General features: G+C 46.8%; 1 protein-coding gene across 1 annotated transcript; it reads right to left on the reverse strand.

Annotated features, from left to right (window-relative positions):
• Positions 1-12451: 12451 nt before the first annotated feature.
• Positions 12452-14124, reverse strand: LOC103567539 (tetrapeptide repeat homeobox 1). Its single transcript, XM_008544225.2, has 3 exons — positions 14100-14124; positions 13382-13551; positions 12452-12922 (listed from the first exon to the last, which is right to left on the reverse strand). Exons 1-3 carry the CDS (start codon positions 14122-14124, stop codon positions 12452-12454), a joined length of 666 nt encoding a protein of 221 aa, XP_008542447.2.
• Positions 14125-16164: the final 2040 nt, after the last annotated feature.

Consider the following 16164-nt stretch of genomic DNA (forward strand, 5'->3'; position numbering starts at 1 on the left):
CTGAAGTCTCCTATTATTATTGTAGTGCTGTCTATTTCTCCCTTTGGGTCTGTCAATATTTGCTTGACATATTTAGGTGCTCCTATGTTGGGAGCAGAAATATTTACAAATGTTATATCCTCCTGTTGGATTGACCCCACCATCACCATATAATGATCTTCTCTGGTTCTTACTATGTCTGCCTTAAAATCTGTCTTGTCTAATATAAGCAGAACTATCTCTGCTTTCTTTTGGTTTCCATTTGCAAGAAAACAAGTTTTAATAAATTTAAGAAGATTTAAGTCATACCAACCATCTTTTCCAAACACAGTGATGTGACACTAGGAATCAATTACAGGAACAAAATTAGAAAATTTACCAATATTGGAGATTAAACCACATGCTACTGAACAACCAGTGGGTCAGAGAAGAAATGGAAAGAGAAATAAAAAAATATCTAAAGACAAATAAAAGTGAGAAGCCAACATACCAAAACTTATGGGGTGCAGAAAAAGCAATCCTAAGACGGGAGTTTATAGCTATAAATGGCTACATTAAGAAACAAGAGCGATCTCAAATAAACAACCTAACTTCACGCCTCAAAGACGTAGAAAAAGGAGAACAAAATAAGCAGAAAGTTAATAGAAGGAAGGCAATAACAAAGATCAGAGTGGATGAAATAGAGACTAAAAAGACATTAGAAAAGATTAATGAAACTAAAAGCTGGTTTTTCAAATAGAGAAACACAATAGACAAACCTTTAGCTGGACTCACCGAGAAAAAAAAGGGAAGGCTCAAATCAATAAAGTTAGAAATGGAAGAAGAGACATTTCCACTGATACCACAGAAATACAAAGGATCAAAGAGACTACTATGAACATGAAATGCCACCAAATGGGACAACCTAGAAGAAATGGGGAATCCCTAGAAACATACAGCCCACCAAGGCTGAATCATGAAGAAATCAATAATTTGAACAGACTAGTAAAGAGACGAAATCAGTAACCAAAAACCTCCCAACACACAAAAGTCCAAAACCAGATGGCATCACTGGTGAGTTCTGCCAAACATTTAAAGAAGAATTAATACCAATCGTCTTCAAACTCTTCCAAAAATTTGGAGACTAGCAAACACTTTCAAACTTATTTTATGAGGTCAGCATTATCCTGATGCCAAAACCCGACAACGACACCTCAAGAAAAGAAAATTACAGGCCAGTATCCTGGATGAACATAGATGCAAAAATCCTCAACAAAATATTAGCAAAGAAAATTCAACAGTGCATTAAAAGGATCATAAACCATGATCAAGTGTGATTTATTCCAGGAATACAAGGATGGTTCGACACCCACAAATCAGTCAATGTGATACATCACATTAACAAAATGAAGGGTAAAAATCATATGATCATCTGAATAGATGCAGAAAAAGCACCTGACAAAATTCAGCATTAATTCATCATAAGAACTCTCAAGAAACTGGGTATAGATAGAATGTATCTCAATACAAGAAAGGCCATATATGAAAAACTTGCAGCTAAGATCATATTCAACAGTGAAAAGCCGAAAGCATTTCCTCTAAGATCAGCAGCAAGACAAGGATGCCCACCCTCACCACTTTTATTCAACATAGTATTGAAAGTCCTAGCCATGGAAATCGGACAGGAAAAAGAAATAAGAGGCATCCAAACTGAAAAGGAAGACGTAAAACTGTCTCTATTTGAAAATGATGTGATATCACATACAGGAAACCCTAAAGACTCCGCTAAAAAACTGTTAGAACTAATCAACAAATTCAGTAAAGATGCAGGATACAAAATCAACATACAGAAATCAGTTGAATTTCTATCCACTAACAATGAACTGTTAGAAAGAAAAATTGAGGAAACAATCTCATTTATAACTGCATCAAAAAGAATAAAATACCCAGAAACTAATTTAACCAAGGAGGAGAGAGATCTGTATACTGAAAGCTGCAAGACATTGATGAAAGATTGAAGACGCAAATAAATAGAAAGATATTCCATGCTTATGAATTGGAAGAATTAACATTGTTAAAATGTTCATACAGCCCAAAGCAACCCATAACAAAATTGCAATGATATTTTTCACAGAAATAGGAAAAACAATTCTAAAATTTGTATGGAACCTCAAAAGCTCTAAATAGCCAAAGCAATCTTGAGAAAGAAGAACAAAACTGAAGGTATCACACTTTCTGATTTCAACTTTATTGAAAAACTATAGGAGGCTGGCCCTGTGGCTGAGTGGTTAAGTTCATACACTCTGCTTTGGTGGCCCAGGGTTTCGCTGGTTTGCATCCTGGGTGCAGACCTAGCACTGCTTATCAAGCCATGCTGAGGTGGCGTCCCACATAGCAGAACTAGAAGGACCTACAACTAGAATATGCAGCTATGTACTGGGGGGCTTTGGGGAGAATTAAAAAAAAAAGATTGGAAACAGATGTTAGCTCAGGGCCAATCTTAAAAAAAAAAAGCTATAGTAATCACAACAGTATGGTATCAGCATAAAAAAGGACACACAGATCAGTGCAACAGAATACAGAGCCCAGAAATAAACCCATGCATATATGGTCAAATAAGTTACAACAAAGAAGGCGATGGGGAAAGGACAGTCTCTTCAATAAATGGTGTTGGGAAAGCTGGACAGCCGCATGCAAAAGAATGAAACTGGACTCCTCTCTTACATCATATATAAAAATTAACTCAAAATGGCCTGACTACTTGAAAATAAGACCTGAAACCAGAAAACTCTAGAAGAAAACATAGAGGAAAACATATTTCACGTCGGTCTTGGCAATGATTTCTTGGATTTGACACCAAAAACAAAGGCCAGAAGAGCAAAAATAAACAGGTAGGATTACACCAAACTAAAAAGCTTCCGCACAGCAAAGGAAACCATCCACAAAATGAAAGGCAACCTCTGGAATGGGAGAAAATATTTGCAAACCATATATCTGATAAGGGGTTAATATATATAATATATAGAGAACAAATACAACTCAATAACAACAACAAGAACAAAACCAAACAATCCCATTAAAAAACGTGCAGAGGATCTGAACAGACATTTTTCCAAAGAAGACGTACAAATGTCCAACACGTACCTGAAAAGGTGCTCAGCATCACTAATCATCAGGGAGATACAAACCCAAACCACAGTGAGCCATCTCCTCACACCTGTTAGGATGCCTATTATCAAAACAAACCTTAAAATGTAACAAACGTTTGCAAAGATGTGGAGAAATTGGAACGTTTGTGTACTGTTAGTGGGAACGTAATTTGGTGCATCCACTATGGAAAACAGCATGGAGTTTCCTCAAAAAATTAAAAATAGAACTACTATATGATCCAGCTTTCCCACTCCTGGGTATTTACCCAAAAGAAGTGAAATCAGGATCTCAGAGAGATGTCTGTGCTCCTGTGTTCAATGTGGCATTATTCTCAATAGCCAAGACATGGAAACAACTGAAATGTCTATCCAAAATGAGTGGATAAAGAAATTGTGGTCTAAACAAACAATGGAATATTACTGAGCCTTAAAGAAGGTGGATATTATGCCATTTGCAACAACATGGATGCACCTGGAGGAAACCACGCTAAGTGAAATATGCCAGCCACAGAGGACGAATACTGATTCCACTTACACAAGGCATCTAAAATAGTCAAACTGATAGAGTAGAATGGCGGTTGCCAGGTAGCAGGGGGAGCGGGAAATGGGGAGTTGCTGTTCAACGGGTACAAAGTTTAGGTTATAACAGATAACTAAGTTCTAGAGATTTGCTGTACAATATGGTGCCTATGATAGTTAACAATACTGTACCGTGCATTTAAAAACTTAAGAGCGTAGATCTCATGTTAAGTGTTCTTACCGCAAAAGAAAATTAATTAAGTAATTAAAAATAAGTAGAGATTTCCTGTTTTTTCAGAAAAGAGAGAAAAATCTCATATCAGTGATCTGAACTTCTACCTCAAGAAGGTAGAGGTGGCCGAGTGGTTAAGTTCGTGCCTTCTGCTTCAGTGACCCAGGGTTTCGCCGGTTCGGATCCTGGGTGCAGACATGGCACCGCTCATCAAGCCATGCTGAGGCGGCGTCCCAGATGTCACAACTAGAAGGACCCACAACTAAAAGAAAAATATACAACTATGTACTGGGGGAATTTGGGGAGAAAAAGCAAAAAAAAAAAAAAAAAAAAGAAGATTGGCAACAGCTGTTAGCTCAGGTGCCAATCTTTAAAAAAAAAAAAAAAGGCAGAAAAAGAAGGGCAAAGCAAACCCAAAGCAAGGAGAAGGAAAGAAATAATAAAGATAAGAGCAGAAGTCGATAAAACAGAAAACAGAAAGAAACAGAGAAATCAATGAAACAAAAGCTGGTACTTTGAAAAAAAATAAACTTGATAAAACTCTATCAAGATTTATTGAGAGAGAGAGAAAAGACACAATTATCAACATTAGGAATGTAAGAGGAGAGAAGACTAGATTCCATAAACATTTAAAATATAATGAAGGAGTGCAACGAACAACTATGCACGTAAATTCAACAACTTATATTAAACGGATGAATTCCTTGAAAAACGCAGACTACCAAAAGTCACCCAGGATGAGAGAGATAATCTGAATAGTCCTGTAACTAATAAAGACACTGGATTCATAGTTTAATACCTTTTGAAAAAGAAATCTCCAGGTCTGGATGATTTTATCAGTGAATTCCACCAAGTCCTTAAGGAAAAATAAGACCAATTCCACACATTTTGTTCCAGAAACAGAGAAGAGGAGTAAACACCTCTCAGCTCATTTTCTGAGACCAGCATTATCCTGACACTAATAACAGAAGACACTACAGAAAAACAAAACTAGAGACCAATATTCTTTATAAACACAAATGCAGAAATTCTCAACAAAATATTAGAAAACTGGATCCAGCAATATATACAAGAATAGTAAGTCATAACTAATCGGGATTTCTCCCAAGAATGCAAGCCTGGTTCAACAATCAGTGTAATCCACCATACCAGCAGACTAAGGTAGAGAAGTCAAGAACTTGAAAACACAAATGCATAAAGATACATGCACCCCTATGTTCATCGCAGCATTATTCGCAGTAGCCAAGACTTGGAAGCAACCTGGGTGCCCATCAAGGGACGAATGGATAAAGAAGATGTGGTATTTGTACACAATGGAATACTACTCAGCCATAAGAAATGAAATCTGGCCATTTGTGACAACTTGGATGGACCTTGAGGGTATTATGCTGAGTGAAATAAGCCAGAGGGATAAAGTCAAATACCATATGATCTCACTCATAAGCAGAAGATAAAAACAATGACAAACAAACACAGAAAGACAGAGATTGGATTGGTGGTTACCATGCGGGGGGAGGGCGAAAGGGATGATTAGGCTCACATGTGTGGTGATGGATTATGATTAGTCTTTGGGTGGTGAACATGATGTAATCTATGCAGAATTCGAAATATATTATGATGTAGATCTGAAAGTTATATAATGTTATAATCCAATGTTACTGCTATAGAAATTAAAAAAATTAAAAAAAGAAAAAAATAAAAAACTAAAGTAGAAAAAATCACATAAACATATCAACTGATGCACAAAAATCATTGAACAAAATGTAACGTACATTCTTGATAAAAACTTTCAGCAAACTAAGAATAGAGGGAACTTCCTGTCCCTAACAAGGGCATCTAGAAACACCTACGACTAACATCCTCCTTCACAGTGACAGGCTGAATGCACCCTCCCCAGGACTGGAATCCAGGCGAGGACGCTCACCATCCCCACCCCTGTTCACCCACATCCTGTCAGTCGGAGTCAATGCAGTAAGGCAGGACGAGGACAGAAAAGTCACACAGTTGAAAAGTAGAACTACGACTGTCTCTATTTCCAGACATCATAGGATCTACAACAAAACCAAAACCAAAACCAAAACAATAACCTGAACTCCCAGAGCCAGCAAGTGAATTTAACAAGATTGCGGGATATAAGATCGATACATAAATATTAACTGTATTTCATGGTATTAGCAAAGTACAATCGGAGACCGAAATTTCAGAATGTCATTTATTATAGGACCTCATAAAAAAAACTTAGGCATAAAGAAAATATGGTCAGGATGTGTATGCTGATAACCACGACATGCTGGCAAAAGAAGACGAAGAAGGTCAAAACGTATGAAAAAACTACTATATTTGTGGTTTGGAAGACTCAGCGTAGTAAAGATGTCAGTTCTCCCCAAATTCAGCTGAAGAGTCCACCCAACCACAATCAAAGTCCCAAGATTACTTCTTGTGGAGGTGGACATTCTGACAGTAAAATTTGTATGGAACAGCAAAGGAGCTAAAATAGCTCAGACAATTTTGAAAAAGAAGAATGAATGGGAGGAATTATATTCTCTGCATTAAAGACTTCCTACGAAGCTACGGAAATCAATACAATGTGGCACAAAGATGATAGAAGAGCCTAGAGAACCCAGAAATAAACCCACACACATATGATCAATTGATTCTGAGCAAAGGTGCAAAACCAATTAAATGGTGAAAGGATATTCCTGTCAATAAATGGGGATGTTACAAATGAACTTGGAACTCAACCTCACACCTTATACAAACATTAATTCAAAATGGATCACAAATCTAAATATAAAACAGAAAACTATAAAACTCTGAGAAAAAAAACATAAAAGAAAATCTTCATGACCTGGGGTCAGGCTACGAGTTCTTAGACATGACATCAACAGCATGACCCATAAAATACATTTAAAGTTTTGCTCTGCAAAATCCCATTAAGAGAATGAAAAGATAGACTACAGACGGGGGAAAAGATTTGTAAATAACATATCTGACAAGGCCTTGTTCCAGTAGATATCAGAATATATAAAGAACTCTCAAAACTCAGCAGTAAAGAAACAATCTTTTTTTTTTTTTTTTGGTGAAGAAGATTGGCCCTGAGCTAACATCTGTGCTCATCTTCTTCTATTTTGTATGTGGGACGCTGCCACAGCGTGGCTTGATGAGCAGTATACAGGTTTGTGCCTGGGATCTGATCCCATGAACCCCGGGCTGCCAAAGTGGAGTGCACAAACTTAACCACTGTGCCACTAGGCAAGCCCCCCAAAAAACCAATTTTCTTTTCTGATGCCTTTTTTCAATTGAGGTTATGATAGTTTACAATATTGTGAAATTTCAGTTGTATATTATCATTTGTCAGTCACTGTATAAGTGCACTCTTTCACCCTTTGTGCCCAGCCCTCAAACCCCTTCCGCGTGGTAACCACTACACTATTCTCTTTATTGGTGTGTTTATTTATCTTCCACATATGAGTGAAATCATATGGTGTTTGTCTTTCTCTGTCTGGCTAATTTCCCTTAAGATCATATCCTTAAGGTCCATCCATATTATTGTGAATGGTATGATTCTATCTTTTTAATGGCTGAGTAGTATTCCATTGTATATATATACCACATCTTTATCCAGTTATCAGTCGATGGACACTTGGTTTGCTTATGTCTTGGCTAGTGTGAATAATGCTGCAATGAACAAAGGGGTGTGTAAGTCTCTTTGAATTGTTGATTTCAAGTTCTCTGGATAAATATTCAGTAGTGGGACAGCTGGGTCATCAACCAATTTTTTTTTAATCAGCAAAATATTTGAACCAACACTCCATCAAAGAGAATATAAAGATAGCCAATAAGCACATGAGAAGATGTTTAGCATCATTAGCTCCTAAAGAAACAAAAAGTTAAAGCCACAATAAGACACCAGTACATACCTATCAGAATGGCTTAAAGAAAAAATACTCACGTGACCTAGTGCTGGCAGGGATGGAAACAGGTGAATCTCTTACGCACTGCAGGTGTCTCAGTCTGTCCCGGCTGCTATAAGAAAACACCATAGACAGGGCGGCTTATAAACCACAGAAACTTATTTCTCACCATTCTAGAAGCGGGAAGTCTGAGATCAGGTCCCGTGGTTGGGTCCTGTGGTTGAGTGAGGTCCCTCTTCTGGGCGGCAGACGTCTGCTTGTATCTGAACAGGGTGGGAGGTGGGTGCTAGCTCTCTGGGGTGTCTCATATCAGGGCACTAATCCCATCCATGAGGGCTTCACCTCGCTCTCAGGACCTACTCACCTCCCAAAGGCCCCCCCTCCTAATGCCGTCCCCTCGGGCTTTAGGTTTCAGTGTAGGATTTTGGAGAAACACAAACATTCAGACCACAGCGCTGGTTGAAACGCAAAATGGTCAATCACTCTGGAAAACAGGCCCTTTCTTACAAAGTTCTGTCCTCCTTATAAATCAAGTCGCAGCGACATTTTCGAGTCTGGAGTCCTTTACTCATCATTATGCTCATGAGCTCTGTACTCACGTTCAGCATTTCATTGGGCAAATGCGCCAAAACTTACTTTATCCATGATGTTGTTGACGGGCGTTTGGGAAGTTTCTAGCCTGGGCTTATAATCCTAGATGCAGTGAGTGTGTCTTTCTGTGTGTCTCTTGGGGAACATTTCTGTTGTGTAAACACCCAGGACTGGAATTGCCGGAGCGTAAGATGTGTGTCTCTTAGGATTTAGTAGCTTCTGCCAACTGTTTTCCAAAGGGGTTGTTTCTACTTAAATTCCCACCAGCCATGGTTCCAAATCCTGGCAAAATCAGCATTTTGTAGCTGTTTGCTTTTAGCCTTAAATTATACTAATGCAAACAAATATAATGTTTCCTGTGTCCTTTTCCAGCTTTTCTCCCTCTGAAGCTGGAGCATCTCTCCCACCCACCCAGGGGCCGCAGCTCTGGAGCGGAGCTGTGTTGGTGCCCCCTGGTGGCCGAGATGCGTCACAACAGGTATGTGGAGCCCTGTCTCTCCCAGGCTCACAGGTGCCCCCGAAATGAACCACACCTTTGATCTGACCCAACTGTGTCTCCAAGCACGCTGTTTGCTGTAGCAACAATTGAAAAACTGCACTTTTAAGAGTTATTTCGTGTTAGGCATTTTATTTAGAGGAATTTCAGGTAAAGAGTCAACTAAAAAAATAATTTTTTTTTTTACAAGCAAAATTGCTGGCAGATACTGTATTCAATTAGTATAGAAACAATAATGATGGGCTTGCCCGGTGGCGCAGAGGTTAAGTTTGCATGTTCCGCTTTGGCAGCTCAGGGTTCGCAGGTTCGGATCCCAGGTATGGACCTACGCATGGCTTGGCACGCCATGCTGTGGTAGGCGTCCCACATATAAAGTGGAGGAAGATGGGCACGGATGTGAGCTCAGGGCCAGTCTTCTTCACACACACACACAAAAGGAAACAAAAACAACAGTGACCATGAAAAGCATTTTTATTTCACTTTATTTAGACAGATTTCTGCAAAAGGGACAATCAGATAGAGCAATTTTGAATTTTCTTTTAGTGAAATAAAAGCTTGGTATGCTCTTAATAATGACAGTATCTGTTGCCTCTCTGAGTCCTTCTACCTCTCAGCAGAGATGTGACATAGAGCAGTTCTCAGGGTTTGCACTTTGGAATCTCCTTGGAGCTTTAGGACATACTGGTGGCTGGGTCCCATGCCTACAGATGCTGCTTAACTGGTCTGGTGAGTAGGGATGTTAAAACTGCCAGGGGCTGTAATGGGCGGCAAAGTTTGAGAACCGTGATTTAGAGCTGTGGTTCTCAAAGTGTGGTTCCCAGACCAGAAGCATCAGCATCACTTAGAAACTGAGAAATGCAAAGTTTCAGCCCCCACTCAGATGTGCTGAATCACAAACCGGGGATCTGGGATGAAGCAGGGTGTGGAAACCCAGAGGCCTCCCTGGGGTGAGCACCCTGCAGGCACCTGACAGGTCCTGGCAGATTTGGAGTTTGGGGGAACGAGGCAACTTGTCTGGTTGGATGGAGGTGTCTTGTGAACAGACTTCATGTTAAGACAGGTGAGGTGTCACATGCCCGCCTTCCCTCCAGCCTGATGGGGGAGCCAGCACACCTGGGTCTCAGGCGATGATTCTGACTCAAACCGTGCTCCATCCTCTGCGCCACTCAGAGACTCAGTTTCTCACTGCTGCAAACATGGGTTATCTCTTCTATTTTCTCCAATACTTGTGTTTTCATCCTAGAAATGGAGCTGCATAGAAACTAACACTAGAAACTGACCACCCCCCTGCCTATTCCTCCAGACCCCTGGACAACGGTTGCTTTCTTTGTGCCTTTTGTTATATACTTTTTTCCTCTCGGACAAGGAAACATCCTGCCTCTGAGCCCAAATATATCCCATTCTGTTCCCTGGATATCTCAGAATGGGTTTCCTCTTGACCTGTTGATTCAGGGACCCCATCTGTTTCTTCTGGCAAATGGCCCCTCAGTCCAGGTCTCCCCAGACTTCTGTTGGTCTTCCTTCTCCCCTCTCTCCAATCCTCACAAGGCAAAGACACTTCCACCCTCACCACCTCCATCTGCGTCCCAGAGCACCCAGGACAGAATTAAGCCTGAGCTTTACCCATTTGTTGAAGGTAAAACAGTGAACTCTCTTCACATACACCCTGAGTCCTTTTCCTGCATGTGCTGTGTCTGAGTCTAAGAGCTTCACCTTCTCCAGAGCAAAACACATAGTGGATTCTTATCTTTACTGTGATGCCATGGGTACCAATGGACCCACAGGGATCACTGTGGAAACCACCAAAGACGGATCACCATGGGGCCGAAGAGATCACCAGTGCTGACTGTAGCTATATGATTGATGGTGCAACAGTTTTCGTTTGTTTTGTTACAGGCAAAATAAAGAGAAAGTCTCGCTCTGGCGCTACCCTGGGGGACACAGACATGGGGAAGTTCCAAGACCTGCCCCTCGGCGTGTCACCACCTCCCTCCTTCCTGAGCTGAGCAGAAGTCCAGATGCTGCCACTGGGGATGCTCAGGACACAGCCTGGGATTGTGGGCAGAGGTGGGGCAGGGCTTCCTAGGCGATGGTAAAGATTCCTGATTCAGTAGGAGGTGGGGGTGCTGGCACTGCCTGGGTAAGAGGTGAGATGGAATTGAGGAGATGAGGAGGGAGGAATCCTGTGCTACTTAACAGATCCCTTTCTATTCAGACAGTCAGGCAAATGCAAACCCTGTCTCCATTCAGTTAGCAAATTAATCTGTTTCCGTTCACTGGTGGCCCTTTGGTGCCTGGAGGTCCCCAGGTTCCCCCCTCCCCCTGACCAGGATCTGACCCTGACTCTTACCTCGAGGATGTCCCCAGGATGCCCAGAGGGACTCCTCCACCTCAGCTCCCTCTCCTGGGATGGAGGGAAAATCAGACTCCCCTCTGCCCTCCCCACAGTGTCACTGTTTTACTGCAGTGGTGTTCCCGTGTTTTGTGTGTGTGTCCATCCCTACCAGATACGCAGGAGGGGCTTTCATTATATCCCGGCTGTCTGTGTCCTCCCTCCCCCAGCACTCCCCTCCACAGCCTGTCACTTAAGTGACCCCCTCCCAAATCCGATCTAATTCTGTCTCTGCTCTGCTGAGGCTGGCCTGCCTAAGAGGATTTGCTAAATGGGACCAGGACAGGGTCAGAGAACTCGCTGTAGGGACACTCAGGAGCCAGGACAGCCACAAGGGGGTGGCAGAGGAAGCAGGAGACTGGAGACAGAGGGGCAGTGAGAAGGCGGGAGGGGTCCCCTACACTGTTGGGGGGTGTGGATACCAAAGGAGGGAACACACTTGCTGGGTGTGCAGGAAACAGTGCTTACAAGATGACCATGAACTTTATTAATGTTCAAATCGTCAAGCCCAAAACAATGTCCAGATAAGTTACTCGAATTCAAGGGAATTGAGTCAGGTCCCTGGATACAAAATAAATATATAAAGTGAATATTTTATATAGGACAAACAGATTTTAAAATAAAATTAAAAATGCCATCTAAAATGTTGGGCCATAATAAAAGCGAAACACTAGAAATAAACCTACAGAAAGACGTCCAGAAGACTTCCGTGGTTCAGTAGTAACCCTTCCTAGAGAATCTTTGTGAACAACCAAATGAACGAGTAAATAAGTAGCAGGCTTAGACTGGAAAGCTCAGTGAATTCTGATAATAATACTAACGACACTCGGAGCAGCGCGACCCCTGCTGGTCGCACGGTGAACAGCAGACGCCCCCTCCACGGGTCGGATAAACGAGGAGCGTCTGCGGGTCGGATAAACGAGGAGCGTCCGCCGGTCGGATAAACGAGGTGCGTCCGCGGGTCGGATAAACGAGGAGCGTCTGCAGGTCGGATAAACGAGGAGCGTCCGCCGGTCGGATAAACGAGGTGCGTCCACGGGTCGGATAAACGAGGAGCGTCCGCGCGCCACAGGAGTCCCCAGCTGCGAGGACCAACCCGCCGCCGCTCCCCGCGCCCGCGTGGACGCACGTGCAGGCCGACGACACCCTGGTCCCCTCTGGCCCCGCGGGGTCTGCGCGGCTTTTCAGGGACAGAACCCTCTACAAATCCTGCAACCTCGCGGGGCCCGAGCCGTTCGCATCCGCAGAGTCCTCCCTCTTTTGGGACCCAGACGCGCAGGAGGGGGCGGGTCCCTCGCAGGGGTCACGGGGTGAGAAGAGCGCGGTGAAGTCAGGGATTGCAACAGGGTCCGGCGAGAAGTCCGAGGCGTAGGGGTCGTGAGGCCAGGCCGGGGCCGGGGCCGGAGCAGCAGGGACCACGTCCTGGGCGCCGTGCGCGGGGCCCCACCAGGCCTGGCCGGGGCTGCAGATGCTGGGCTCTGCTGGCGGGAAGATGCTCGCGGCGCTGGGCGGAGGGGGGCTGCAGAAACCTGGGCCCTCGGGGGGCGGGGGTCCGGCAGGAACAGGGACCGGCACCCGGGGCGGGGCTGCGGCTCCGGGGCCCCTGGGCACAGCGCGGGCTCCGCGGCCTCGCGGCCTGGATTCCTTGGCCCGGCGGTTCTTGAACCACACCTGGGGACGAGAGGGGCCAGGGGGGCGGTGTGAACGAGAGGGCCGCACGCCTGGCTCTGGCCCGGGTGGGAGGCTGCCCCCCTGGGAAGGGCCGGCTCAGGCCTCTCTCTCTGTCCCCAGATCTGATTAGGGGCTCCTGGGGTGAGGAGGCCGGGGGAGGGGTGCCGGGGCAGGGGGCAGGGCTTGGCCACCCAGGAGCCCCGGGGGCCCGGAAGGGACAGGCCCGAGAGGGTCCCCAAGTTCACAGAGGCCCCGAGCTCTGGGCACCCGGAGTCCCCGCGGGCGTCAGTCTGGGCACAGTCCTGTCGCCGCTTTGCAGAGCTCAGGGCTGAGGCGGACTCGGGGCGCAGCCCTCGGTCCTCCCGGGGCCCCGTGCTGCTGGGTGACCCCGGGCAGCGCGCGGTCAGGGCCGCGGGGGGAGCGGGTCTGGCGGGGGCGGGGCCGGGGCCGGGGTCAGACCTGCACTTGGCGCTCCTGCAGAGCCAGCCGGGCCGCCAGGGCCTCGCGGTCCTCGTAGGTCGGGTACTTGTTCGTCTGGAAGCTGCTCTCCAGCTCCTGCTGCTGCTCCTTACTGTACACCGTGCGCTCCTGCCGCCGCCTCCTCGGGGGGCTTGGCGACGGTGGGGGACCTGGCCGAGGGGGAAACAGGGTGAGACGAGCCCCACGGACCGGCCCCGGCCCCCCGGGCACCCTCCCCCTGCCTGGGCCGGCCCCCGGGAGCAGGTGAGGGGCTCGGGGCGGAGGGCGGAGGCTCCGCTGTGATGAGGGTGCGGATGCGCAGCAGACGCCCTGGGTCCGGCCTGGCTCTCCCCCTTCCAGCCCCGGGCCCGCACCTGTCTGGGCCTCGGTGTCCACATCTTTGAAATGCGCCTGATAACACCACCCGTATCATTATTACACCTCCCCCCCTCCTCCGACCCCCTCCCATCGAAGGGCTGAAGCCACCCAGACACTTGCAGGGGCCACGGTGTGCCAGGCCCTCTGCTCAGCTCGCCCCAATAATGGAACTCCACTCCCCAGACTGCGCGAAGTCCTCCCCTCGCCACAGCCAGGAAGTCCTCCCGGATAGCTGGGCCCGTCTCTCGAAGCCCACAAGGCCTCCCCGGCCTCAGCCACAGGATCCCACCCCCACGACCCCACCCACTGCCCAGGCCCCTCACAGCCGGCCCGGACTCACCCCTCAGAGACCCGGGTTCTTGCATCCTCGCGGCTGCTCTGCTCCCTGCGTTTGAGGCTCTGTCCACAGGGCCTGTGGCTTAAATCCCACCTCGGCGCTGTGCCCACCCAGGCCCACCCTAAGGGTCCGGGACCCTCCCTGTCTCGCCCCACCCTCAGCCCCGCCCCTTGCAGGAGACACGATGCTGGATTAATCCTTTCATTACTGAGCAGCTACTATGTGCCAGGTCCTCTGCTGGGGGCTGGGAACCCCGGTGGGAAGACAGCCTGGACCCTCCATCATGGGGCTCTAGCCCAGGGGACCCGGCATTGCCTGTGCAGTGGGGTCCCCATCTCAGGAAACGGCCCATCCTCCCAGCCAGCCAGCTCCCAGGGGCCATCCTCTCCCTTCCCAGTCCTGGGAGCCCCACCTCTCTGTCCAGGCACCATCCTCTCCTGCTGGATGGCCCAGCATCACCTCCCTTGTCCCCCTGGGCCACTCTCACTCCTCTGGTCCATTCTTCAAGCAGCCCCCCGGGGGCCCTGGACATGGGGACATCGGCAGACACACTGGGTCTGAGCATGGTTTGGTGTCTGTGCGGGTTTCCCGATGGGATGGAGGTCGGAGTGGGGTGCAGGGGTGCCCGCTTCCTTTTCTGAATGAAGGACCTGGGTCTGGCTCATGCGTTGGGTTCAGGAGCTTGAGTCTCAGGAGTCCAGCCCCTCTGAGCCACGTGGACCTGCGTCCAAGCATCAGACTGAGCTCCTGGCCCGGGCCGGGGCCTGCTGGGGCCCAGATCACGGAGGACACAACGGAGGGTGCTCAGTCCCCAGGGGACCTCGTTATAATCAGTGCTCATGAAAAGTAAACAGGTGGCCAAACGCAAAGTGAAGCTGAGCAGAGACATCTTGTCATCAGAGCTTTACCTCACCCTCTGGGCTGCCACTGGATGGTGGCCTCTGCCGTAGTTGGACGTTTATTCTGCTTCGTTTGTGGCAACATTCTGCCACAGTTGGACGTTTTTTCTGCTTTTGGGGCAGCTGGGAATGCCTTGGTCACCAAGACAATCGATGGCCCTGAGCTCAACAAGCAATAATCTAGCATTTTTCTTGGTCTGTAAGGTGTGACTAGATGGCCCCCTTCTCCCTAACTTTTCAGATGAAGTTAAATGCAACATTTTGCAGGTCTGATTGACAAGGACTGCGAAGAGGGACCAGGCCTGGGATAGGCAGGCGAGCGATGGGGAGTCTGACCTTCTGGTGCTTTGGGAGTGTAGGTTGGTTTTAGAGACAGACTTGGTGATACCTGTCAGTGTCCCTCAGTCATAGACCACCAGGAGGACACTGGAGATGCATCTGTTCTGTCCAGACTCCTGGATGACCCCATCTCCTTGTGGCAGGATCCTGGTGGAGTCAGGAGTCTGGGGAGAGCCCGCTGACAAGGCTCACAGTCCAGGGAGCTGGACATTACCTGGGAGATCAAATGCAAAGTTAAATAAAACTTGCAGACGTTGTTATTATAGGTCCAGGTCAGAACTTTGAACTCCCACTTAGCGTTGTGGGAAGTACCGTCATCCATCAATGCTTCCTCATCAGATTGTCACACCTAGGTGACCTGGAATGCAATGTCCCTGCCCTTAAGGTTTTGCACTGTAGCAATTTATTTGTCCAGTAAAGATGTAGATAGATGGACAAGCTCATTGATACTATGTTGTGAAAATATACAAGGAAAGTCATGGCAGTGCTATTCACAATACCCAAAATGTGCAAACAAACCAAAACATCCATCAACAGATGAAGGGTGTGGACGGTGATAACAAAACAGAGTAAGACATGTGCAGGCTCCCCCAATGGAGCTGCGAGGCCCTGAGGAAATGGGGTCATGCAGGCACGCCATGTGTCTCCCCAGATGGAATGTGACTTTTGAGCTGTGTTTCACTGCTGTCATCTTGACCTTCTTTCAAGATGCTTACTCCCCCAGATAAGAACTTTCTGGCGGCTGGTCCAATGGCAGAGTGGTTAAGTTCACATGTTCTGCTTTGGGGGCCCGGGCTCAGGTCCCAGGCGTGGACCTAGCACCACTCGCC

This window comes from Equus przewalskii, chromosome 9 (genome assembly GCF_037783145.1).
Source record: "Equus przewalskii isolate Varuska chromosome 9, EquPr2, whole genome shotgun sequence".
NCBI classification, from domain to species: Eukaryota; Metazoa; Chordata; class Mammalia; order Perissodactyla; family Equidae; genus Equus; species Equus przewalskii.

What these genes read in the sequence shown, in the direction of transcription:
- LOC103567539 (XM_008544225.2), bottom strand. Translation starts at nt 14,124, where the DNA reads ATGCAAGAACCCGGGTCTCTGAGGG. An exon ending in AGAACCCGGGTCTCTGAGGG is followed by an intron (nt 13,552 to 14,099) that starts GTGAGTCCGGGC and finishes CCCCTCGGCCAG; the next exon opens with GTCCCCCACCGTCGCCAAGC. An exon ending in TGCAGGAGCGCCAAGTGCAG is followed by an intron (nt 12,923 to 13,381) that starts GTCTGACCCCGG and finishes TCTCGTCCCCAG; the next exon opens with GTGTGGTTCAAGAACCGCCG.